This window comes from Ochotona princeps, chromosome X (genome assembly GCF_030435755.1).
Source record: "Ochotona princeps isolate mOchPri1 chromosome X, mOchPri1.hap1, whole genome shotgun sequence".
In the NCBI taxonomy this organism is placed as follows: Eukaryota; Metazoa; Chordata; class Mammalia; order Lagomorpha; family Ochotonidae; genus Ochotona; species Ochotona princeps.
This window is the reverse complement of record NC_080865.1, coordinates 43118564-43146272: the sequence shown is the minus strand read 5'-3', so window position 1 is coordinate 43146272 and position 27709 is coordinate 43118564. Positions and strand designations below refer to the sequence as shown.

General features: G+C 37.3%; 1 protein-coding gene across 1 annotated transcript in view; it reads right to left on the bottom strand.

Moving 5' to 3' along the window:
• Positions 1-27709, bottom strand: part of CHIC1 (cysteine rich hydrophobic domain 1) — a 64431-nt gene that overhangs the window by 18961 nt on the left and 17761 nt on the right. The window contains exon 3 of the mRNA XM_058659074.1: positions 24268-24423. Within this exon, the coding sequence (XP_058515057.1) occupies positions 24268-24423 (156 nt within the window). The remainder of the gene's footprint in view (positions 1-24267; positions 24424-27709) is intronic.

Sequence of the window (27709 nt, the reverse complement as noted above, 5' to 3'; positions counted from 1 at the left end):
TAAAATATTTGATTTTTTTAAAAATTAATTTATTTTCATTGCAAAGTCAGATACAGAGAAGAGGAGAAACAGAGAGCAAGATTTTCCATCCCCTGATTTACTTCCCAAGTGGCCTCAACGGCTGGAGCTGAGCAAATCCGAAGCCAGGAGCTTGGAGCTTCTTCCAGGTCTCCCACGCGCGGGTGCAGGGTCCCAAGGATTTGGGCATCCTTCATTGCTTTCCCAGGCCACAAGCAGGGAGCTGGATGGGAAGCAGGGCCACCGGGATTAGAACCGGCACCCCTATGGGATCCCGGTGCGTTCAAAGTGAGGACTTTAGCCGCTAGGCTACCACGCAGAGCCCCAAAATATTTGAATTTCAACAAAAATTATGAGACATTAACTAGGATGGTGGGCATTTAGGGCAGCAGTTAAGATACTTCTTGAGGCACCTGCATCTATATAAGAGTGTCTGGGTTCTACTCTCAGCTTCACAACTGATTGCAGCTTCTTGTTAATGCACATATAAGTGGCAGCAGGTGATGGCTCAAGAACTTGGGTCCCTGCCCCTCCCATGGGAAACCTGAACTGAGTTCCTGGCTCCCAACTTTTACGTAGCCACACCTTGTGGGCACTGGGCAAATCAATCAGAAGAGGGATGATCTCTCTCTAACTTCGTCTTTCAAATAAATTTTAAAAATTAAACAAGAACAGTGCAGTGTGGTACATACACAACCCAAATTTCACTTGAAGAGACCCAGATTTGGCATTTGGCAGGCATGAAAGCAGCTATCATGCTTAAATATCAAAAGAAAATCATGTTTAGGGACTTAAAGGAAGGGTCAGAGAAGTGTCACACTAGGAAATTCCAAACGTTTATCAAAAATATTTTTATCATAAATACTAAAGCAAAGAAATGCCAATGAGAAGCTATCCTAATCAATTTTGGACTAATTCTAGGAAAAAGACAAATGTTTACAATAATTACTGGCATTTAGGTTAAATAAAGAAGAAAAGAAAAACTTTTAAAATGGAAAAAAGTTTCATGACATTTTTCCTGGATCTTGCCGGTGACCTACTGCCACCTCTCACGTGTGGCAGCAGTCTTGGTCTGGATGAACAACCCAGTTTCCACTTATCTCTCTTGAGCTAGAGAGAGCAGAAAAGCACTTATTTACAATATTCTGTACTGCTTGAAAACTGCTCAAAGCACTGATGGCTGTTTTTCATAATTTATGCTTCAGCTGGGTGAAACAGCTGACATAGTTCATAACATTTGCAGGAATACTGCAAATCCATTGGAGCCTGGGGCCAGAGATTATGAATGAACACATACAATAGATTAAGTGCACAAGGGTGATATTTCATGAGAATTAAGACACAGAAGTATAGTAATTTCACAGATAACTGACAATGCTAAACACAGGTTCAGGAAAGATGCATGCTCAGAGTGGAAGTGAGGAAGCTTTAATCTTTCACCTTGAAATGATCCTTATACACAGATCACACCCAGGCAATATATAAAGGACTGTCCTTGAGCAGAGCGAGTCTGCAAAGACTGGAATATGTGGTTGTTTTCTCAAACACTTAATTTTCAACAGCAGTAGCAACAAGGTATACAAAGAAACAGAATATACAGAAAGATTAAATATATAAGAATAGAGGACTTTGCAATTCTGGAAAAGGAAGTAAACATTCGGATAACAAGGAACTCCAAATAGGTTGAATATTAAAAAATCCTTCACTTTTTGTTTGAATCAAATTCTCAAAAGTCCTGAACAAAAGAATTTTGAAAGCATTAAGAGACTATCAATGCCTTATATTCAGGGGAATCTCTCATCATAACTCCAATATAACTCCAATATGACTGTTAGCACATTTCTCAACAGAAACTCTTCAGCATATAAACAAGTTAAATGATTTGTTCAAAGTGCTAAAAAAAAAAAAACCTGATAACGAAAATTGCAACACCTGATAAGACTGTCCTTTAAACATGAAGAAAAGATAAAAGCTTTCTCAGAAAAATACTGAGGGAGTGCACTATAAGGAAACTTGCACTATGAGCAATGTGAAATTTATTTAAAGTTGAAATAAATGGATGCTAATCAAAAACATGAAAATGTATAAAACAAACTACAGTAAAGATATGCATAGAGAAATTCAGAATATCACAGTACAGTAATGATGACATGTAAATCACTTTTAACACTATGATAAAAGTTAAAATGATTGTGAACAATATTGTTAATACACACAATATAAGATGATGAAAGCTATCCTTACGGTAACTATCAAATAAAAAAAACCCACAGTAAATATGTACATTTAAAAACAACATCAAAAATTTTGCTGCCCACAAAAAATATGTTAGTTTTAAAGACATATTTAGGCTGACAGTGAAGGATGGAAAAATATAGTTCATGAAAATAATTTAAGAGAAACAGAGCAGGACTGGTATATTTGTTGTATCAGACAAATTATATTTTCAGTTAAAATACATCACAAGGCCTGGCGGCGTGGCCTAGGGGCTTAAAGTCCTCGCCTTGAACACCCCGGGATCCCATATGGGCGCCGGTTCTAGTCCCGGCAGCTCCACTTCCCATCCAGCTCCCTGCTTGTGGCCTGGGAAAGCAGTCGAGGACGGCCCAAGGACTTGGGACCCTGCACCCGCTTGGGAGACCCGGAAGAGGTTCCTGGTTCCTGGCTTCGGATCGGCGCAGCACCGGCCCATTGCGGCTCACTTGGGGAGTGAAACATCGGATGGAAGATCTTCCTCTCTGTCTCTCCTCCTCTCTGTATATCCGACTTTCCAATAATAATAAACTCTTTAAAAAAAAAATACATCACAAGAAAACAATGAAGGTTGAAACAAGTAAATAAAGCAATTGCAAATTCAGCAGCCAAGGTTAGAGAATCTAAGCAAATATAAAAACTTGCAAAGAAAAGAGTAGTAGAGATTTCCATTCCCTACTTTCAACAATGACAGACCACCTAGAGGAAAATCAGTAAGCAAACAGGACACTTGAATGAGACTACAGAAGGAATGGACCTAACAGACACAAAATAGTCCATCGAACAGTACTAGAATACACACCTTTTTCCGTTGCATAAGGAACATTCAACAAGAACACATGGGAGGCCACAAAAATTCTTTACAAGTTTAAGGTTGAAAGAATATTATGTATATTTTCCTAGTCCAATAGTATGAAATCAGAAATGAGCAAGAGGATGAAAATTTGAAAACTCACAAATATGTGGAAATTAAGAAATATTCTTGTAAAAAACAGGTCAAACAAGATATCAAAGGTGAAATAAAAATAAAAATCAATATTATGGTAGTTATATAATTGGTTCTGCTAGGAGAAAACGGGAAAGAAGAGAGGAAACCTTCAGATTTTAACTTAACAGGCTCTCTGGCTAGACAAGCTCTAGTTAACCAGGAGGTAAAGTAGGGAAGGTTCTTTTTTCCCATTATCCCCCAAAAAGCAAAAAAAAAAAAAAAAAAAAAAAAAAAAAACCACTTCAGAAATGAATAGAAAAAAAATATATAAGGGGAATGAATCAACAATCAAGTATTTTCCAACAAAAATTTGAGAAACAGAGAGCTTCGTGACTCCATTCTAGCAAGCAGAGAAAGAAGAATGTCAATCCAGCACAAACTACCAAAGGAGGGAATACTTTCAGTTTCATTTTATAAGGCTAGCATTACCCCAGTACTAATGCCAGCTAAAGACAGAGACAATTTAAGTCAATACCCTGGATATATATAGATCCAAAAATTCTGTGCACAATACAAGCTAATCAAATTCTGCAACACATTAAAAGCATTACAATTTTGTAGGATTCATCCCTGGTAAGCAAGAATGGTTCAATATGCTGAAATCAATAAAATGTGATACATAACATGAACAGAATGAAGAATACAAATTATAATATATATGATCACCTCAATTAACAGTAATAGTATTAACAAAACCGAACAGCCTTTAATGATAAAAAAAAAAAGTCTCAAAAAAATAGGTAAAAAAAGAAATGTTCTTCCATCACATAATATAGGCCATATGTGACATGGCTACAATTAACATTACGCTCAATGGCAAAAAGCTGAGGAATAGGATAATGTTGTAACTTTTATTAAGCGTAGTACTGGAAATTCTAATCAGTACTGTTAGATAGTGAAAGAAAGAAAAGGTTAGAAAATCATAAAAGAGGAAGAGAAATTATTTTCTTGCTAAATGACATGGTCTTTTCTACAGAAAATCCTATAAGGTTCCACCTAAAAACTGTTAAATTAATAAGCAAATGTAATATAGTTTCAGGATAAAAACAATAGACTTACAAAACTCAGTTCCACTTCTGTATGATACAAATAAACTATCTGTCTTAGTTTTTTGATATAACAAAATATTCAAGGCAGATTAACTTTAGAAAGAGGTTTATTTAGATCATAGTTTTGGAGGTCTTAGGGGTACTGTTCTTAATTTAGTCCTAGTGACTATTTTCTTGGCTGTATCACATCATGGCAGATGTTCATGGCAGTAGTGCTAGTGTGAGAAAACAATCCAGTTGCCAGTCAAGAAGAAAGTACCGGGTGGAGCCAGCACAGACCTTTATAAAAAGAACTACCAATTGGTCAGAAGAACTATCTTAACCCCTTTCAAGGGCACCCTCAACGGACTTAAGGATGCCCACTAGGTACAACCGCTTAACTTACAGATTTCAACACTGCTACACTGAAAAATAAGTTTCCAACACATGAACCTTTGAGAGGACAAGTAACATCAAAATCATAGTATCATTTTCAAAATAATAAGAAAACAATCCAATTTTTAACAGTAAATAATTTAGAATAGATTTAACTAAGAAAGTGAAAGATGTGTTTACCAAAAAGTACAATACATTGATGAAATATATTAAAGTATATACAAATGTAAAGATCCCTCATTCATGGGCTTAAAAAATTAGTGTCATTAAATGTCCACACCACCCAAAACATTCTATACAATCCCTAGTCAAAATCCCGATGGCAATGTCAACAGAAATAAAAAATATAATTCTAAAATTTACATATAAATTTTAGCTCTAAATATATACCTCATATAGCTATATTATATATATCCATCTATCTATATCTATATACTTATACATTAATATAGTATATCATATACCTATGTATAATATATAAAACATAAATATGTAACATAAGTAATATATAAACATATGAATAATGCATAATATAGAAGTAGAGCTGTATCTATGTATTATGTATATGATGTATAAAATATAAACACATTAAATATTATGTATATAGAGATTGAAATAAATCTGTATCTAAATATCCAATGGAATCTTCAGAAAGAACAAAGCTAGAGGCCTCATTAACGTCTTGATTTGAAAATATATTTCAAGTCAAACTACTATGGCATTAGCATAAAAAGAGACATATAAACCAAGGGAATGGAATAGAGAGCCCAGAAACTAATCCATGAATACACAGGTAAAGAATACATAGTGGGGAAAGGATAATGTCTTCAATCAATTTGTTGGAAGAGTATACATTTACTTGAAGAAGAATGAAAGTGGAGCCTTACCACACAGAATTACCTCAGAGCAGAAGACTTAAACATAAGATTTGAAACTGTAAAATTCCTAGAAAGAAATCAGTACTACTCATAAGCTTCTTAACACTGTTCTTAGCCATGATATTTCTTAGACATGATAGCAAAAGCACAAATAACTCAAAAACTACACAGAAAAGAGATAATAAACAAAATGAAAAGGTGATTTACAGATTGTGAGAATATGAAGGTACTTCAAACAGTTTGTAGAAAAATGGAATTAAAGATAAGTTTAAGAACCACTGCTATGACAGAGTGAATTAAATCGCAGCCTCAAGCGCCAGTATTCCATACCAGAGTATTGGCTTTAGTTCTGGCTGCTTCACTTCCTATCCAGCTACCTGCTAGTGTGCTGGAAGCAGAGGACGAATGAGGTGCTTGGACCTCCAATACCCACATAGGAAACCAAAATGGAGCTCTGGGCTCTTGATTTCAGTCTGGACCATTGTGGTCATTTAGGGAGTGAACCTGGACATGTAAGGTCTATCTCTTCCTCGATTATTCTGCCTTTCAAATGAAAACAAACAAACAAACAAACAACATCTAAACCCTTTAAAAAGATGTTTATTTTGGAGATGCAAAAAGTTTGAAATCAACACATAGATATTTCATAATATGCATTTGCCATAAACTTTATGAACCATATCTCTCTCTATATATATCTATATATATATATATCAAATCCTGTCTGTCTTAATTATACCACACACACACACAATGAAAAACCTCTAAAACAGAAAGCATCTGGCTCACATAAACTCACTAATAAATTCTACCAAAAATCTAACGAGGAAATTCTACTATTTTTTTTACAGTATCATTCATAAAACAGCAACAGAGGGAATACTTTCTAGCTTATTCTGTTGAGACTGGTTATTTCCCTAATACCAAATCCAGACAGATATTGCGCAAAATCACAACCATAGACCAATGTCTCTCAAGAATATAAACTGAATAATCATGGATGAAACATGAGTAAATCAACTACAAGAATGCACTTAAAACAACCAAGTTAAATTATATTCTAGGTATAGATTCCTGGTTCAACATGTAACAATCAGTTGACATAATCCATCACATCAACAAGCTTCACACAAAAAATTTGTATGATCATATCAATATTCACAAAAGTGGGAAAAACATTGGACAAAAAGCAACAGACATTCTTGATTGAAAATACGCCTCTCAGCAACTTAGGAACTTCCTCAACCTGATAAAGTATGTCTACTAAAAATCTGCTTGGGACGTGATACGTAACAGAGAGAAACTACATGCTTCCCTATCAAGATCCATTATCACTACATTCAAATTGGTAGCGGTTGTCATAGCTAATCTAATAAGACAGGAAAGGTAATAAAAAAGTATACAAATCAGTTTATGTCTTAGACCATTTAGTCTTCTGTACAGTAATGCCATATGCGGGGTAGCTTATAAAGAGCAGAAATTTATTTCTCACAGTCCTGGGGGATTGGAAAGCCTAAGATTTTGCTACTAGCACAATCTGTGCCATGTGAGGACATGCTTCTTGATTCTCAGACAGCTGTTTTCTGGTTGGAGCCTTACAAGTCAGAAGGAATAGGGTCTCATTTTAGTAAAGGCACTAATCCCATTCATGAGAACTGTATTCATTACCTAGTCACCTACTCAAAGTTCCACCTCATACCCTCACACTAGGAAACATATTTCAAAATATCAATACTGGAGACGCATAAACATTCAATACAAAGCACTTCCCTTAATCACCTAATACTCATCCCTTCTCACGAATATTTTGATTTCTTTGTAACATTCTTAAAAGTCTTAATGTAATCTAGCATTAACTCAACTGGAATTCAAAATTAATATAATACCATTAAAATTACCACTCTCAAAATGAAAATAGTAAGCTATAAATCTAACAAAACAGGTACAAAATCTTTAGGAAGGAACCTAGTAAATTATGATGAAATAAATAAAAGCCATAAATAAATGGAGAGATATTCTATGAAAGTGGTGGATAGGAAGTCTAAATATTGTCAAGATGTCTATTCATCCCAACTTAATTTATAGATTTAATACAATCCCCATCAAAATCCCAGCATCTTGTCAAGCTGGTTCTAAAATTAGAATTAAAAGATCCAGGGCAGTCAACACAATACTTAAATGAAACAATATTAGAAGGTCGACACTACCTTGCCTCAAATTTTAGATAAACCTACAGTAATCAAGACAATGTGACATTGGCCAAAAAAATTAATTGATCAAAAAATGGAGAGGACAGAAATATATCCATAAAAATGCAGTCATCTGGTATTTAAAAAATTACCAAAGGCAATTCAAGGGAGCAAAGATGGTGTTTACAATAAATGATGCTGGTACAACTGGACATCAACATGCAAAAAAGTGAAACTACTCACATAACTTATGTCTTTCATACACACAAAAACACTAATGTAAAACACACATCTAAAAGTAACACTACAGAATTCCTACAATATCATAAAAACCAAAAGCTATATTACCTCAAGTTTGGCAATAAAGCCTTAGATACCAAAACAAAAAGCATGACACACACACACACAAATTCATAATCTTTCAGTCTACTACAAAAGACAGTGTTAGGAGAATACAATACAATCAACAGACCAGCTAAAAATAATTGCAAAACACTTATCATGAAGAGCACTGGTACCAAAAACATATGAATAAATGCTTTAAAATAATAAAGCAACCAACCCACGTAAAAAGTGGGCATACAGGAGATTCCTTGGCAAGGATAACCTGTAAGGCACTCCCTCTTTTCCTTCAGGAACAATTTGTGTCATAATAAATGGTACACAGGTCAGAACAAAAATTTTTTTAAATGATATATTCAGTTAGGAGCATATTAAAAGTCACTCAAAGACCCGGCGAGGTGGCCCAGCAGCTTAAGTTTTCCCTTGAACCCACCAGGATCCCATATGGTCGCCAGTTCTAATCCCGGTGGCCCCACTTCCCATGCAGCTCCCTGCTTGTGGCCTGGGAAAGCAGTTGAGGACAGCCCAAAGCCTTGGGACCCTGCACCTGCGTGGGAGACTTGGAGGAAGTTCTTGGTTCCCGGCTTCGGATCAGCGCGCACCGGCCTTTGGGGTCAGTTGGGGAGTGAATCAGTGGATGGAAAATCTTCCTCTCTGTTTCTCCTCCTGTCTGTATATCTTGACTTTCCAATGAAAATAAATAAATCTTTTTTGTTTTGTTTAAAAATTTATTGGAAAGGCAGATTTGCAGAGAGGAGATACACAGAGAAAGATCTTCTGTCTGCTGGTCCACTCCTCAAATGTCCACAATGGCTGGCACTGAGTCGATCCAAAGCCAGAAACCAGGAGCTTCTTCTGGGTCTCCCATACAGAGGGGCAGGGTCCCAAGGCCTTGGACCATCCTCCACTGCTTCCCCAGACCACAAACAGCGAGGTGGAAGGGAAGTGGAGCAACCAGGACCTGAACCGGCACCCACATGAGATCCTGGAGCACATAAGGAGAGGATTTTACCCACTAGGCTACCACGCCAGGCCCAGTTTTTTTTCTTTTTTTAACCATGAAGTATTTAATATGCAAAGAAGGCATGTGCATTTTATTTTACATGTAATGCGATTGTACATTTAAGGGACTGCAGGATAAAAACAGTTTTTAAATGTACCAGGAAATCTGTGATCTGTGCTTTCTTGCTGTTACCTGCCTTTCAGGAAATGCATTCATTTCATGTCAGTCATCACATCTGCAAAGCTCTTCCTTTGCTCCCTGTGGTACAGGTACGAATGTCCCCTCTCCTTTCTGGTGTTAATTATTCATGGATTCTTTAATTACTCTAAAGAAGGTCTTCTCCATTTTACTGATCGTCTCCAAGAACCAGATTTTAGGTTTATTTATTTTCTCTCCTTGTTTCCTGTGTTCAAGTCTTTCAATTTATGCTTCAATTTTTATATCTTCTCATCCACTTTGGAATTAATTTCCTCATTTATACTGTTTCCTGAGGTGGGAAAGTTCAGGTGGTTTTTACAGTTTTTAAAAACTTTTTAAAAACATGTTTTCAAAATGATGAATTTCTCTAGAATGCTTTATGCAATTTCACATCAATTTTATACATCATATTTGCATTTTGTCCCAAGCATTTTAATCACTTCTCTTGAGATTTCTCCTTTGAACCTTGTGTGATGTGGGGATTTCGCAGTCATCTTTTTGTCACAGATGTGCGGCTCAGTCTCATGGTTGGACACTGCAGTACCCCCACTCTTTCACATGTGCCGGGTGCACTGAGGGCTGGTTGACGACGTGCTGTGTGGGTCTGGGGAGCAGGCAGATGATGCTGTTGCTACATGACGAGCACAATGGCATCTGTCAGCGTCAGCTGGCCATGGTGCCCCTGGCCTGGACCCTGTCCCTTCCTGATTTTCTCCTGCTGGAAGCACTGTCTGTTTCCACCTCAGGGCGCTGGGTCTCCACCAGGGACGACTTGGACACTTCTCTCTCCAGCTCTGTCAGCTTAGGCCTCGATGGCTGGGCCACTGGTTCCTCTGTTGTCATGGCTTCTGCTGCACCATGCTCCCTTTCACCCCTGTTGGTTTTCTTTCTTCTGAAACCTGTCCTGTCTGTGCTTAATATGGCTCCTGAGTCAGGATGGACATGGTCTGGCAGCTAAATATCTCCTGAACTCGTCGCAGAATGCAGAACACGGATGAAGGACTCTCCATCTCCTGGGGTAACGTCAGTTGTGTGTGGGCCTGGCCTGGACCGTCTCTTCCTGTGTCTTTTACTCCTCTGCCTTTCGTGACGATACTAACGGATCCTCTTATAGAATCTCAATTTCTTAATGTACTGATCATCTATTTCTTAAATTTTAGAAAATAAATCTTTTAAAAAAGCTACTCAGTATCATATGACTCCAGAACTGGAAAACGAAGTATTACTGATATCAAGTTTTGCTAATGATGTGGAACAACAGAAGTCTTCACTGCTGCCAGAATGCAAAAATGACATTGTCATTATAGAAAACGGTAGTTTTTCACAAACCTAAAAATACACTCTTACCACGATTCAACAACCACATTTCTTTTGAAAATTAAAACAATTTTTAATATTGTTTACATAGTTGAGAGGGATGCATGCCATGTCAGCCTCCAATTAGAGTAGGAAGGGTTGAGGTACGGGGAAAGGTGGGTGGGACAAACATTTCCAATTTTTTTCTCCTGTGGTTGCCAAGTGGGGGAAGTGGAGGGGACCACTCCTTATCGTCAAATGATATCAGCAGCCAGGTATGGTGGATAGTCAGTTAAGGACACCTTGTTCCGAGGGTGGTACCTGAGCGGTTTTGATAGTTCTGAGACATTGTTGGTTCTGTTGCCCCAGGATTGAGAAAATCTTTGTAAGGTCTATAGGCTGACCAAGTCCACCTTAGTGCATCCACAGGGCCTGGATCATGTTACAAGGCTTGGCCAGGAGAGTGTGATCCAACCTGTTCTGCTTTTCATTCTCTGATGAGGCACTCAGCATCCTCTACTGGCCTAGATGAGCTGGCTATTATGTCCTCCAAGAGCATCTGGGCTTGCTGTCCACTGCACAGGTATCAGTTACTGAGGAGGCCCAGTCCCAGCACACACTCCAAGGTCATACCACACATATTGTGATTTTTCCTGTGGCCTGGGTTTTGAGTCCAGTGGTCTGCTTAGGAATCCCCCAAGAAACCTTGCCTACAGTGACAGCCAGTGCAAGGTTGGGTTCAGTCAGCTGTACCAGCCAACAAACATACTGATGGATGCAACTGCCTGGTCACTTCCACCCTAGTCCCATATTTTATGCAAACCAATGGGTGCTGAGACCCAGCTCAGCCAGCCTGCCACACACACAGTCCTCATGTATACCACAGTCTAATGGGGTGATCCCAATAACCCCCACCAGGCCCGCCTCCCATGCTGGTTTTGGAAATGTTGGCATGTGCTGAGTACTAACAGTCTGTCTCACATCCCATTTGGCTTTCATGCCCGCCCCAAAACCAGCCTACATGTATGCCAATAGGTCCTGCTGCCTTGAACAGCCTTGCCCACCCCAGCTCTGGTTCTCACGCTCACCAACGGGAGCTGCAGCCCAGCAGGGGTGTGCCCACAATTTCCAGACCTCACCTGCTCCAAGCCCAAGATCCTGCATCTGCCAGAGGGTATTGCAGTTCAGTCTGACATGATTTGTACCCAGTGCCAGCACTTACCAGTGGGTGCTACAGCCTAGCCCAACAGGCCTGCACTCATTTTGGTTCTTGTGTGTACCAGCATGTACAGTAGCCTAGGTCATCCTGGCCTGTTCCAAGTCCTAGCTCTCAACCTTACCACTGGAAGCAGTGGCCCAGCAAGGGAATCCCCAAAATTCCCTTACCAGGCCTACTTTCAACCCTGGGTTTTCTGTGTGCCAGCAAGTGTTGTAGCCAAGTATGAGATGGTCCACTCATAGTCTCAGCATTTGCCAGTATGTGCTACAATCTGGATCAGCCTGGCCTGCCCTCAGTCTCAGCTCTTGCCAGTGGGTGCAGCAATCTAGTTAAGCATGGTCCACCTCCAGTCATGTGAACTGGTGAGTTTTATGGTCCAACCCGGCCTGGCTTGTGCCCTGTCCTGGCTCTCACTTGTGCCAGTGTGTGTTGTGGACTGGCGCAGCTTGGTCTGCCCCCAGACCTGGCTCACATATTTGTGGTCAGCTATTACAGTCCAGCCTGACTTGGCCTGCCCCTAGCCTCAGCTCTTGTGTTTGCCAGTGGGAGCTGCAGCCTCGCAGAGGAGTTCCTCAAGTCCTGCTACCAGGCCTACTCCTATTGGTGAGAGCTATAGCGTTGTTTGGCTTGGTTTACCCTCAGTCCTGGCTTCTGCATGTGCGGTAGGTGGTGCAGCCTGGTCCAAATCAGCCCACTTCCATCTCAGGCTCCTCTGAGTCTCAGATGAGTTCCATGGTCCATTTTGGCTCAGCCCATCACCACCCCCACCTCTGCCTACAAACTGGCAGGAGTTGCAGTCCCACAAAGATGAACCCATGAATCCCCTGAAGAATCTGACTCCAGATGTGGTTCTCTCATAATCTGGTGGGTCCTGTGGCCCAGCCTAATGTGTCCCAACTGTGCTCTAACACTTGTGGTCAGGTACCAGAGTCCAGCCCAGCCAGGCATGCCTCCCAGCCCCAGCTTTTATGTGCACCAGAGGGTGGATGACAATGCTATTTAGCCTAGCTCAGGTTGCCCACAAGGTGAGTACCTTGCCCTGACTCGGACATGCCCTCCAGATTACCCCCTCTAAGCCACTCCATCTCAACTCTCTCACATACCTGCAAAGAGTACTGGCCTAGTCCATGGAAGACCCCAGAAGTCATTTCTCCCCTATCAAATATGCTCTCAGCTACTCTTACTCCAATATATCTCTATACCCCTTCACTGCGCAATCTGCAGCCTTCCCAACTGGGGGCTGGTGTGGTATGCCCTGGCCCATCGTTCCCCACCTTCCATATCTATATAGAATATGTATCTATATCTATCTAAAATAGGGAACGATGCTGGTATACTCATATAGTTAACACAAATTTGGCATTAGCCAGATCCAGAATGGGCACAAGCTCTATCAGCTGCTTTTCTCCCAGCAGTGGCAGTGTAGCACTTGCCTAGATACAAGGAAACCAAAGCAGTTGCCTACAGCTGGAGTAACAATCACATTTAACATTTATTTAAATGAGTTGAAAGCTTGTATTGATTCAAAAACTTGTACATGTTTTTAAACGTCTAAATGATGAAAGAAGCCCTTCAACAGGTAAATGAATAAACCAACCAAGGTACATTAAAAAATGGAATATTATTCAGTGATAAAAAGAGCTACCATGTCATAAGAACAAACTGATGAAGTTTAAATGCACATTGGCATGTGAAATAAGTCTATCTAAAAAGATTACATTTTGTGTAATTCCAATTTTATGATATCTGAAAAAGCAAAGCTAGGGAGAAATTAAGACTATCAGTGATTGCTCTTGATTGGGGTACAGAAGAATGTGATGAATAGGTGTGAACAGGTGTAGTTACAGATTTTTAGAGCAGTGTAACTATTGCTATTATGTATGTCACTATAATGATAAATACATTCCATGCATATTTGTCAGATCCACAGAATGTAGACAACAGTGAATGCTAATGAAATGAGTGCCATGAGCTTTAATTAATTACAGTGTATCAACTGAATCATCAATTGTAACGATTGGTTGAAGTGATACTTGGCATACCTTCATCACATTTTTGAGTGCCTGGTTGGATGCATAGCTCCTCTACCACTTATTCAGTTTCCTGTTAATTTATACCCTGGGTGGCAACAGGTGATGGTTCAAGTTCTTGGGTCCTGTCATCCATGCGGGAGACCCAGAATAAGTTATGGACTCCTGACTTCGGCCAAGCCCAATTTCAACTATTGCAAGCATCCAGGGAGTAAACCAGCAAGTAGAAGATCTTGGTTTTTCTGTACTCCAAATAAAATCAATTTTTAAAAACTCATTAAATTGGGCCCGGTGACGTGGCCTAGTGGCTAAAGTCCTCACCTTGAAAGCCCCGGGATCCCATATGGGCGCCGGTTCTAGTCCTGGCAGCTCCACTTCCCATCCAGCTCCCTGCTTGTGGCCTGGGAAAGCAGTCGAGGACGGCCTAATGCATTGGGACCCTGCATCTGCATGGGAGACCCGGAAGAGGTTCCAGGTTCCTGGCTTCGGATGGGCACAGCACTGGCCATTGCGGCTCACTTGGGGAGTGAATCATTGGACGGAAGATCTTGCTCTCTGTCTCTCCTCCCCTGTGTATATCTGACTGTAATAAAATGAATAAATCTTAAAAAAAACTCATTAAATTAAGTCTAAAAAGCTGAAGATGAATAAAGACATTCCTAGAAAATAACTGAGAACAGACTCATCTTGTGCTAAGTATTAAAAGAACTTCATTAGGCTGAAACCAAGTGACAGCAGGCACAGATCTGGATTCACACATAGAAAAACATGAAAACCCCCAAGAAGTCAAATGAATTTCAGGTGCAATAAACTCAAAGGGAGTCATACAAAGATAAAACATAATGGAACTGTTGAAAGCCAAAACGCAATGATTCAAACCTTAAAAGCAGTAAATGAGAAATGATTTTAACTTTTAACTCTAAGAAACCCTCAAGAACATTAATAGCTAATTTCATGTTAGAAATCAAGAAAGACATAGTATGGATAATATATTTGAAGTGTTGTTTTAGGGTCCTGCACAGTAACTGAGTGTCTAAATTCCTTGCTTTGTATGAGCTAGGATCCCATATAGGCTCCAGTTTGTGTCCCAGTTGCTCCAATTCCCATCCAGCTCCCTACATGTGGCCTGGAAAAGCAGTAGAGGATGGCCCAAACCTTGGCACCCACGTGCGAGACCCAGAAGAAGCTCCTGGCTTTAGATCAGCTCAGCTCCAGCCATCGTGGCCACTTGGGAAGTGAATCAGCAGATGAAAGATCTTTCTCTGTCTCTCCTTATTGCTGTAAATCTGACTTCCCAATAAAAAAATAAATCTTTAAAAAATACAGTGTATTTTAAAAGTCTGTCAATTAATAATTTTACACATAACAAAAATTACTTTCCTAAAACAGAAGAAATGTAAAAGTTCCTGGACATACAAGGGCTGAAAAATTCACTGTTATTGAAATTGCTGTTAGAAATTCTGGAGTACTTTAGACTGATATGAAATGACATTAGGCCACAACTCTAGTCATATGCTGAAATAAAAACAACGGGAGAACTATATATATATATATATATATATATATCTCAATACTGTTGTGTTTTGGTTTGGAACTCCTGTTTGCATCCAATATTATTTAAAAGAGACATACGAAAAATAATAATTCTAAATTTATTCTAATGGGCACACTGTATAGATGTGATTTGTGACAATAATATAAAGGGGGTATATGGAAATACATACAGAAGCAAAATTTTTGTGCTATTGAAGATAGGTGTATTAATTTGAGCTAGCATGTTATTCAACTAAGATATTAATTGTAGCAACTAATAAAATAATTTAAAAATACAGATAAAATTGAGAAGGTATATAATACAGTACAATGGAGAAGTTGAGTATGGTTTATAGATTATGACAAATATACTAATATAAGAAGTTGTGTGTGCAATATGCACAATTTTAGAATTTTTATTTTGTCAGTTTAAACCAATTTTTAAATTAAAATACAAAGAAGTTAGAAATGTAAAAAAATCAAACATAAAGCAAGGAAGTAAAAGGAAGAACTGAGGAGCAAAAAAAAAAAAAAAAGATACGACATTTGGAAAACAAATAATAAAACGCCAGTCTTTATAGGTTATGAACCGAATTATATTCCCTCATTATTCACACTGGCAGTTGGTCTTGTGGCACAGAGAATTAAGCCACCATCCACAATACTGGCATCCCATATGAACACCAGTTCAAGTATAGGTTGCTCCTCTTCTGATGCAGTTCCCTGTTCGTACACGTGGGGATGGTCCAACTATGTGGGGCCCTGCCACCCATGTGAGAGACCTGGGTAGAGTGCCAGGCTCCTTGCTTTGGCCTGGCCCAGCCCTGGATTTTGTGGCCACTGGGGAGTGAAAGAGCAGATGGAAGATCTCTCAGCTTCCCTCCTTTCTCTACAATTCTGCCTTTCAAATAAATAACTCTTAAAAAATTGCCTTAGAATGTGTCTATATTTGGGTGCTGAAACAGTTTATGGAAGATTGAATTAAAAGGTGAATCTATTCCAGTACAAATGATTTAAAATCCATGCACAGTCTTCATAACATGTATTTCCATGAACTTCTTGAAGACTGCATATACAAGTTCTCAAAAAAATTATACGCACCCAAATAAACTTACTCAATTCCATTTTCCCATGAACTTTCTCAAGTATTTTTTAAAATTTTATTTTCTTAGTCTTTTTAAAATTATTGTTTTATGATACAGTTCCATAGGCTCTGGGTCTTCTCCTGCCCCCACAGTACCCCCCCCCACACCGTCTTCCCTTCTATTATCTCAATGCATAGTCCTTCAAGAATAGTCCATCATTCCATCATTTATGTGTATCCTGACATTACAGGTATGGACAATGGCAAAGAGTCCAGCACCTTATTGTCAAGATGTATTTAACAGTTTGATTGGGAGTCCATCTTTGATTTTAAAGTAGAGATGCATACTGCATTGTGTCTTCACATCTGGATATGATAACCGCTATTACACAGTTACTATACATCCCTTTAAATAAAAAGCAATAAAACAACATTGACAACAGGATGAAAGATAGAAAATTTACAGTAACAGGAAGCTAAACAACATGTGATAGAATGACCTATGTATTGCTAGAGACACGTAAAAAAACCTTCTTGAGGAAAATGATGCTACTGTATGATTTATGTGTCACTGAAGAAATTGAGAAAAAAGAAAAAAATTGGAAGAAATGATAATAAAAACAAAAATATCAAAACCTATGAGATACAGCAAAAAACAGTACTGAAAAGAATATTTATAACATCAGGTGCTTACAAACAATAAAAATGATCTAATGATGCATCTCAAGGTGAGGTACTTTCATATTTGGAAATAGGCTATTTAAATAAGTAATTAAGGGCCAGCATCAAGGCACAGTTAAGTTGCTGCCTGCAATGCTGGCAACCCAGGTGAGTGTCAGTTTCAATCCCAGTTTCTTCACTTCCAATCCAATTCCCTGCTATTGAACCTTGGAAAGCAGAGGATGGCCACAGTTCTTGGGCCCAGAAATTTGTAAAGGTTAGTTGATGTGAAGGAAGGAAATGTCATTTATAAACCAAAGGGAGACACTGCCATCAAAAAAAAAAATCAACTTTTCTAACATCTTGATCTCATATGTCTAGCCATTACAATTGTGAGAAAATAAACTTCTGTTTAAACCGCATGTTCTGTGGTACTTTGTTGTAAAAGTCCTACATTAACAACCTCAAATGTAAATAGATAAAGCCCCCCAACAAAACAGAAATCCATAGAATGAATTTAAAAATATGATCCATCTACATGTTGTCTACATGAGACTCAACATAAAAATTGACACAAATTGGCTGAAAGTAAAAGGATGGAAAAATATACAGCATGCAAATAGTGATCAAAAATTAGCTGGGGTGGCATTCTGAGGGTGGGAAATGGGGAGATGGGGAGGTGGGAGAGGGAGAGGGAGGAAGTAGGCTCCAGAGTGATGAGGTAGAGTAAAAATAAGCAGATCAAGGATGTTTAAGGAGGGAAAAAAGAAGTTTCTGGTCTCTTCTCATGCAAGCTAATTCCACCATAAGGACCGCTACTATCATGACCTCATCTGAACCTAATAATATTTTGAAGGACCCATTATAGTATCATCACTTTGGGAGTTATGAAACCAACATAGTGAATTTTGGGAAGTCACAGACATTCAACCTATGAAAGTTTAATTTGGTAAAGGGTAAATTTATTTTAAAAATTACAAACATTTTATTATATATATATATATACACATAATATATATAAAGACTCACAGAATATGTGAAACAAATTGACAAAACTGAAAGGAGCATACAGTTTTACAACAATAGAGACTTTAATAACAAACCTTATCCAGTTGCAAGTGTTGTGGGGGGTAAAGGTTCCATTTGTGACACCGGAAAGGCAATCCAAGTCCTAGTGTCCTTGCACCCAAGTGGAAGATCTGAATGGAGTTCCAGGCTCCTGATTTCAGCCTGGTCCAGCCCTAGCCAATGGAAGATATTTTCTCTCTCTCTTTCTCTGTCTTCCTCCCTCTGTCTTTCTTCCTTTCTCTCTCACTCTTTATCCCACTCCTACTTTCTCTACCTTTCTATGATTTTGTCTTTCAAACCAACTCTAGAAAATGATAAACACCACACAGAAGATCAATAAAAATTAAATCTAACAGAAGTATAGAAACTCGGCCCACAACAATGAAGTAGATACTCTTCAACAATGTAGTACATCCTTGAGGATAGGCTATTTGTTATGTCACAAAACAAGCCTAAATAAGTTTAAAAATATTAACATCATACAAGCCAATTTTTCTAATATTTCTCCCTTAGTAAGAGAATGAAACTGGAAATCATGAAAGAAACAGAAAATTCACAAATGTGGATACCAAACACCACATGCTGAAGTAAACAATGGGCCAGAGAATTTAAGGAAGAAATTGGAAAGTCAATGAAAACAAAAACACAACATAATTAAAGATGTAATTAGAAGGAAACTAAGAGATGTGAATATTTATATCAATACAGAATTATAATGGGAGCATTTCCTTTTGCTTGAGACACGGGCATCCTATTTGGAGAGCCTGAATTCAGAGTCTAGACTCCACTCTGCTTTCCAGATTCTTGCTAAAGGGCACCCTGGGGGTTAGCAAGGTAAACCTCAAGTGGTAACCCTATCACCCATGCGGGAAACCCAGACTGAATTTCTGGCTTCAGTTTGTTTCTCTCCTCTCTTGCAAATTAAAAAAAGGGAAAAAAAAGACCTCAAATTGCTAACCAAGTGTTATATATAAGGGAGTTATTTTTTAAAAAAGCAAACTAAACACAAAAATAGCAGAGGTAAATAATAGTGGAGACACTGAAATAGAGAATAGGAAGACAACAAAAAATAAAACCAAAAGTTGCTTCTTTGTAAAGGTTGAAAAATTTGAGAAACTTTCAAGTTTATAGATTAAGAAAAAAAGAGAAAAACACACAGCATTCAAAATGATTTGGAAGTGAAACACATATATTATGGTCAATCTTATAGAAATAAAACATAGAATGCTTAGAATGACGGTAAGCCAACTTAGAAACTATAAACAAAAGGGATAAATTCCTATTACTGATTCAAGTAGAAATAGAGAATCTGAATAAATGTGCTAATGAGTGAGTAATCAAAACATGCCAAAAAATCTAAGAACAGATAATAATGACTAAATTATCCCCAATATTAAAATTGCTCCAAAGATTAATAAATTATATCAAATATTTAAAGAATTAATACCAATCTTTCTTGAACTCTAGAGATGACTGTACTTCTTAACATCCTGAGTGGAAGGAATCACTACCCAACGTATATGGAGTTTTACTTTGAGGGGAGGATTAGTAAGTTTGGGAACCACAAAGTGGTGATGATTGTACAATACTGCCAATGTAATTACTGACACCAAATTACACACTGTAAAGTATTAAAATGGCAAATTGTATGCTAGGCTGGTTTTCCACAGGATTTTGAACCTGCACACAGAAGAATACATACTATATGGATACAACATATGACATGTCTACAAATTAAAAAAAAAAACAAATATAAGAGAAAACATAGATCAGTGGTTGTTGGGGCTGAGAGAACTCTGAGGAAACAGGGAGTGACTAAAAATGGTCAGAAGTTTTCCCTTCAGGATGACGGAAGTGTCCTAAAATTAGAATACAATGATGGCTGCAACATTTCTACTAAAATTCAAGGAGATGTCATCTTAACATGTGAGTAGACATCATGGCATGCGTTATTTCCTAATAAGGAGTTTTTGTAAAACCTGGATGAGTGACTGACTGGAAAAAAAATAAGTTAGACTAATGTGAATCACTGAGATTTTAAAGAGCGATAAAATTTTACAAGCATTATAGTAAGGAAAGGTGATGAAAGAACAAAGGAAGGAAACTTACTAACCTCTAGCATTTTACATGTCATAAGTACTGTCATTTTCTTACAAATTGTTACAGACAAACGATTCAAGTTTGATACACAAAAACAAAAGATTCAAAGATGGTAAGGAAGAGAAGAAAAGCCAGGTTATGGTCAGGTTATAAGAATTTAGGCATCACACAGGGAATTGGATGCCCTCAGAGGCCGAGTACTCTGAGGTCACCCAACCCTAACCAGAGCTTCTGCAGGGGATGGAAGAAGTCCAAACACTACCGCGCAGAAACCAACGTCATCGGAAAGACAACCAGAAGCCCTGAGCGGTCCGCAGAAACAGAAGAACAATAAACGTCCTTTGGGACCAGGAAGGAGAGCTTTCTCTGGTCCAAGCATGGCTCCACCTCTGGACCCCCACCCTCACTCGCAATTACCATCGGGATCGCTCCGAAAACCCCTCATAGCAAACAAACAATCATACAAACTAAAAAAAACTAAAATAAATAGACAAACAACAAAAAGTAGAGCTTGAAATCTGACAGGAAAGAGCTGGCATGGATTGGCTCATGCCTCGCTGGGTGGGACACAAAGATTAGTCACTCCTCACCATGGTGTTGAGGATTTTCCTGCACACCCCTCCCCCCAAAAAATGTTCTGCACCTTAATTGTCGACAAATGTCTTGTTAGAGTTATAAGCCAGTCTAGATTATCCTAAAATCTGCCAAGATCAGCAAAATTATACTTCAACACAACAAATGGCTAAATACTAAAATGAAATAGACACGAGACAGCTGAACGGTACCTTATAGCCCTTTTAAGGTATATAGCAGCCGGTCCTGTATATAAACTAAAATTGAAATGTCAATGAGCTAATCATAGGTTGTGGTTAAGAACTTGCTTTTTTTTTTTTTTTAACATACTGGTTACTCAAAACCATGTCAATTCCATAATGTTGCAAATTGCTGTTGATGTTATATTGGGACTCTTAATTGACTGGGATGATATTCTACCAGCTCTAACTTCGGACCAGAAATGGTCTCCCCAAGAAACTGTTCAACCCATCTGGACAATAAGTAGCTGGACTCTATGCTTGGTATATGTTTGCAAGGAAAGAATCTTGATTGAATTTGAACTGTAATACTGCATCAAGGTGGAGGAATCCACCGGGGGGGAGGGGAGCGGGAGGGGTGGGGGGATTCCCAGAGCCTATGAAACTGTCACATAATGCAAAATAATTAATAAAAAAAAAAGAATTTAGGCATCAGCTTTATGCAAATTGTCTGTCCAGGAACACAGCATGTCTTTTATGAAAGGAGTACATAATAATAACATGCCTAAATATCCATAATAATATGCCTAAATAATATGTCTAAATTATACAGAGATTACAAGCTTAACTTTGGCAGAACTATTTCTTCCTTATAGACTGATTTTGTTTTCCATATGGCATAATGTATAGATCAGGATTTTGTTTCTATCATATGCGTTTCCTTTTTTTTTTGTTACTAGATGCAAAAATACAGAACCAAACAAGACAACGGATTAGAACTCCCATATCCTAAAACAACACATTCATGTTGTGTGAAAGAGAATAGTACCCTCCCTCTGGAAATCTTTCTCAATTCAGGAAGCATTAAGGCAAAAAACAAAACAAAACAAAAGAAAACGAAAAGTCAGAGCAATTTCAATTTTAAGGGTGATACCATGACTAGGCCAGATAATTGACTACACTATCACAGACACATACATGGTAGATACAAGACTAAATCAGTGGAAGGCCTCATTTTGTGTATCATGCAGCTAGGAAATCCTACTAGACCAAGAGATCAGCTCAACACAGCTGTACTTGTATCACTTTTCTCTATAATTTGCTTTGCTAGAGAAAAAGATCATGAATTATACTGTCTACAGAACAGTTAATATGGCAGACTGTTTACACAGAAATTCTTTACTTGAAAATATGGGGTCTTTTGCTATCTGCTAGAGCTATACTTGCCTTGTATTTGACCCAGGCATAAGTTTCAGGTTTGTACCTTTCTTCTGAGAAAATCCAGAGAAGTCGTTTGGACATACAAGAACGCTTCCATATGCCACATTTCCATAGAGACTTGCAGGCAAGCTGCAGTTATAATAGATGTAAGGCGAGTCATTTACATGCTATTTATAGCTGTTTACATGTCACAATGGCAGATCTGAGTAGCTTCAAGAGACCTTTGGCATACAGAACCTCAAATATTTCCTCTCTGGTTCTTCAAAAAAAAAGTTTTCCAACCATTGCTAGAGAAGTAAAAATCAGTGGGCTATTTGTTATACCACTTATCCTAATGTTTCTTGTTGTAGGAACAAGAAATATAACACAAGAGATAAGAGTTAGGGGTTGATATTGGGATGTAGTATATTAAGCCACCGCCTGGAAAACCCAATTCCCTCATTTTGAACGCTTGTTTCAATTCTGACTCCTCTACTTCCAAGTCACCTTCTTAAGGTACCTGGGAAGGCAACAGATGATGTTTCAAGTTTTTGAGTTCCTACCCCAACTATTCAAGTGGGAAACCTAGATGGAGATCTTGGTACCTGGCTTGGAGCTGGCCCAGCCCTGGCCATTCCATGTATGTGAGGAATGAGTCAGCAAACAGAATCTTTCTCTCTATTTCTGTCACTCTTTGAAATAAATACATAAATTTTAAAGAGAAAAAATAAACATGATTTAGTCAAGCGAGTACAGTGAGACAATAAAAATAAAAGCAAGGATTATTTTTCTTGCTGTGCCGTTTGCTGTGTGATACTAGAAAAATCACTTCACCTCTCTGGCTGTCAGTTCTTACACCTGTAAAACAAGGAACTCAGGCTATATGAATGCTACGCATCCTTTCAACTAAACTAATGTAGTGTGATCAACTTGTTTTATAGATTAGAAAGCAGAAATGATGGTATAGAAATCGTTACATTATCCTCTTTAGTTTTCATTCCTCCATGCAGACAAAAAAAAAACAAAAAAGCTTTGAGATGTCTTAAATCTCTTCATTATCACAAACACCTTAAACGTGTAAGTAGTACGCAGACTGTCCCTATAGGTGTGGAAACAGGCAGAAACTTGCAAAAGGTCATTACCAGCATGTACTTAGTGCTTCAGTGCTGACAACAAAATCAGCAGCCATGAACAATACAGCCTACACAGTAAAGCAGATCATGTAACTGCTGGGAAGTTCTATCAAGAGCCACAAACTGACTTCTTGAAGGGGAACAGCCTCCACTTCCAGCTAACTAGAGTCAATTGCCGACACACAAGTAGGTGGTAGCAATATTACCAGACATTCAGACTTTGTGTAAGAAGTTGGATAGTTCACATTTTATTGTAAATTTTCTAGTTTTTAAATACTGGCAATTGATTAAAATACTGAAAAACATGGTTTGGATTTGATTGGTGGGACTACATTTTACAGATCTATACTAAGTACGTTTAGACTTGCCAGACTGGTGAAGTTGGTAGACTAATTTCTCAACTTCAGTATGAACTCAAAGTAATGGTGAATAGGGAGATATCACAGCATGAGTATTATCTCATTTTCCTTGAAAAATTCTATGAGGAGTGTTTACAGTCAAATCAAATGACCAAAAAACAAACCCAGAAACATATGGACAAATGAATAAACAAAAATTGCTTTTCCTATATCAGCTCCTCCGGATCCAGGTATTACCAAATAGACAAAATATAAATGGGGCAAAGAGAGAGACCAATTGTGTGTAACATTAAAACAAAAATCAGTGAGGAATAGCTTCAGGTTTTATAAAAAGAGTTAAGTAGCCTACCTAGATTTATATTTACTTAAGTACTTCACTTACATATTTATTTAAAATGATGAGAATACACATTTCTAAAATAAGGATAGTATTACTATAAGAATTAAATAAATCATATACAGTACTAAGAAATAGTTCCGAGTACATAGCACATTTTCAACAAATGTTAGCTTTTGTTATAAAACAAAACAGTTACTCACTCTTTTGTTGAGACAAATAACAGGCCACAGACTGCAACCCAGTGTGCAACAACAGCAGAGACAACCACACAGCAGCCATTTCACATTGACTGGGAGAGCCTTTTTCAAACATGCATTCACACGGCCAATGCTGGTCTTAAATTCTTCTGGGGCCACCTACAACAAGGGCACTATCTTAACAGTTTGTAAATAACTTTTTTCCTTATTTATCTCAAAAGGAAAATGTTTGTCTTACCACATATACTTTCAGGAATTACCCATGTCTGTATTTTCTTCCTATCTCACCTCATAAATACGTATCACATACATTTGGATGGCATCGAAAGCAAAACACTGTGATTTCATGTTCACACTCAAAAAAAAAAAAATCTTCTAAAATAACCAACAATAAAATGACTGTAATAAAACTGATGGTAAAATACACCCTTCAAGCAGTACTGTGACCAAATATTCTCATTATCAAGACAGTATTATCTCTGGTATGTAATCACTCTGTAGTGTAAGATTAGGAGCCTAATAAAACAAAAATCCAAATAATACCACAGGAAATGTAATTAAAATTTGACTTTGGCAATATTCCTGGATTATTTTTTAAAAGGCATCTTTGAAGTATTTTCTCCCTGGCAAGTTTTGCAACATAACAGTTTTGACGTTTGGCATTGTTTGCAGAGAAAAGCCACACAGCAATGCCTGATGGTCACATTCAAAAGGGTGTGTTAACACTCAGCCTAAAGACTTATAAACTGTAAATTTTGAAAACTGAAATACCTTTAAATATATAAATGTAAAATGTTGAGTTACTACTTCCATTCCTGGAAGTGGCAGTTTTTGCCACTCTGCAGACAATGACAAAGCCAGTTCAAAGGCATGAGCATGACCAGCAAAATTAGATTTATACCAAAATTCTGTTTGAAGGTTACACAATTGAGAGGTACATTAAAATTTTTTTTTCAGTATAATCACATTTCTCAAAGACAAAAATTATTCTCTTCTACTAAAAAAAAGTCAAATTTTTAAATCTACAGGGAAAATCAGACATCTGGCTATGAAAACAAGTTATAAAATTATTAGGAAGATAAGCTGCTGGAGAGTAAAAATCCCACGAGCATATTAGGTTATAAAAATTTAGGGTTTTACTACTTTTTCAAATAAAAATCCTACTAAAGGAATCAGTTTACTATATATTTTTCTCTTTTAATATACATGTGCTTAGAATCAACACAACAAAACATACACCTTTTTATATTACAAAGAGAAGTGACAACAAGAATTTAGAACAATCATGACTAAAATATTAACTATGTAAGCTTTATTAGAATTGCTCATGCCATCCAAAATAGTTAATTGCTTGCGCCACAAATATTATTTCTTCCAAATGTGTAAACAATCAATAGTTATGAAATCATAAGGCTTAAAATTTGTGAGACAAAATAATTTCACGATTCATTATCAGCAAAAGATGTAAAAACAAGGGCATACAAAAAATTCCAAATGATAAAAATTTCTTGTGTAAATATGGTAATTCAGATAATCATGCCTTATGGCTGAAAACTGAATACAAGCTAAGCTAGACAATACATCAAGAGATCTTGGCTTTAATTACTTATTAGCTATGAAAACTTTCAGGCAAAATCATTTAATTTTCCTGAGTTTGTTCCTCATCTGTAAACTGAGAACATAATCCTTGTTTTAGATACATCACAGGGAATGGAAATTAAGCCTTAGAAATAATTCTCTGATTAGAATGCTTTGAAAAGATCCATGACTCATATTTCTGAGTATATCTGAAGAAAAGCTCTCTTTGCTATGGCGATACACAAAGGCATGAAGACTAATCAAGCAGTTACGGATACCGCACAGTTTTGATACAAACTGTATTATAAACATAAGGATAACACATTGCATTTTGAATGTACATTTAATGTTCTTTATGACTTTAACTTCTCAGAGGAAAAAAAAGGAAAATATTCTTTTCCCCAAAAAAGTCATCAAATTCCTCTCTTGAGATTCACCTCTACAAATAATACCCAATTTCCTTTTTCCTGTGGAACCACAGTGAAGTTAAGGAAAAATATATATTTAGTTCTAATCTGTAACATAACATTATCAATTCTCTACATTATATAACCAAAATCACCAATATTTTTTCAATAGACATTTTTATATAAACTCACGTAAACTATAAAATTAACACTGTCCATTTACAAATGATTTTTTGTAATTAAATTACAGTGCTTATAATTAAAATGTCAATATTATTTAAAGTAAGTGTAAGAACAAATGAAAAGGCTACAACACAAATACAGTGAATTGTGAAGTTATGTGCAGACTAAAACAACAGAGCCTATGTTTATAAAAGTCTCAGAAAAGAAAGATACATCTTTTGCAAGCGATAGTGTTATAAGTCTGAGAGAGACAAGAGCTACAGAATAAAAGAGAAGAAGGAAAGGAAAATTGGATGCTTATTTCAAATACTGTGAATGAAATAAATGACATGTCTAGGTATCTAAAATCTGTTTAAATATTTAGTTTTTGTTACTTGTTTTTGAAACTGAAAACAAAGAAATTCCTAAAATATGGCAATTTTCCTGTTTCTCCATCAACACTTTCCATTTTTAACATATGAACAATCTCAGATTTAATTATCTTATCATAGAGCAATTAAAACATATTTTCCAGTTAATAATAATGAGAACAGAAATTCCTTAAAGTCATAGGACAAATATATCACAAAGAAAACTTTTACTAGATTTTTAAATACTAAAATCTAAAGTTTGGCTTCAAAACAAAAACAGAACTGCCTTTGGGAAAAAAAAAATCTGTATTTGGATAACAGTAACAGTCATAAAACAGAGAAAAATGCATAGGAAATGACAATTGGCTAATTCCGGATCTGATTTTAAACAATACGAAAGAGATGTTTAGCTAGCTAACTGTGTAGAATCGGAGTTAATAACATTTAACTCATTCCCTTCCGTATAATTGAGTATCTCTAGTAATGGAAGTTAGATGGAAGCCCCTAACTTTCTAGCTGAACAGTAGGCTATAAAGAAACATTTCATTCCTTTTCACTCTCTTAGAAAGAAAACGACATCATAAAGGTTAGGAAAAGGGTCATAATATTTTATAACAGGATGCAGGAGATTGCAAACAGAAGAAAATCTAAGAAAACCCCAGCAGGGCTCATGTGCCTCCTTCAGCTGTGGGGAACACAACCCTATCAATCACTTGTCATATTGGATAACAATAGTAAAAGTTGATTTTTATGGCTCAAGATTACCAATTACTGCACACTAATCTCCCCCTAGCACCACTGAACTGTTTTCAAGCTAAGGGCCAGAAGCTGGAAGCTTTCATTTCTTTTCTAAAGTTCTGTAGTTCTTCCACTTTCTGGTTACCACAACCTGTGTGTTCTGTCATGACAGGACTTAAGTGAAATATG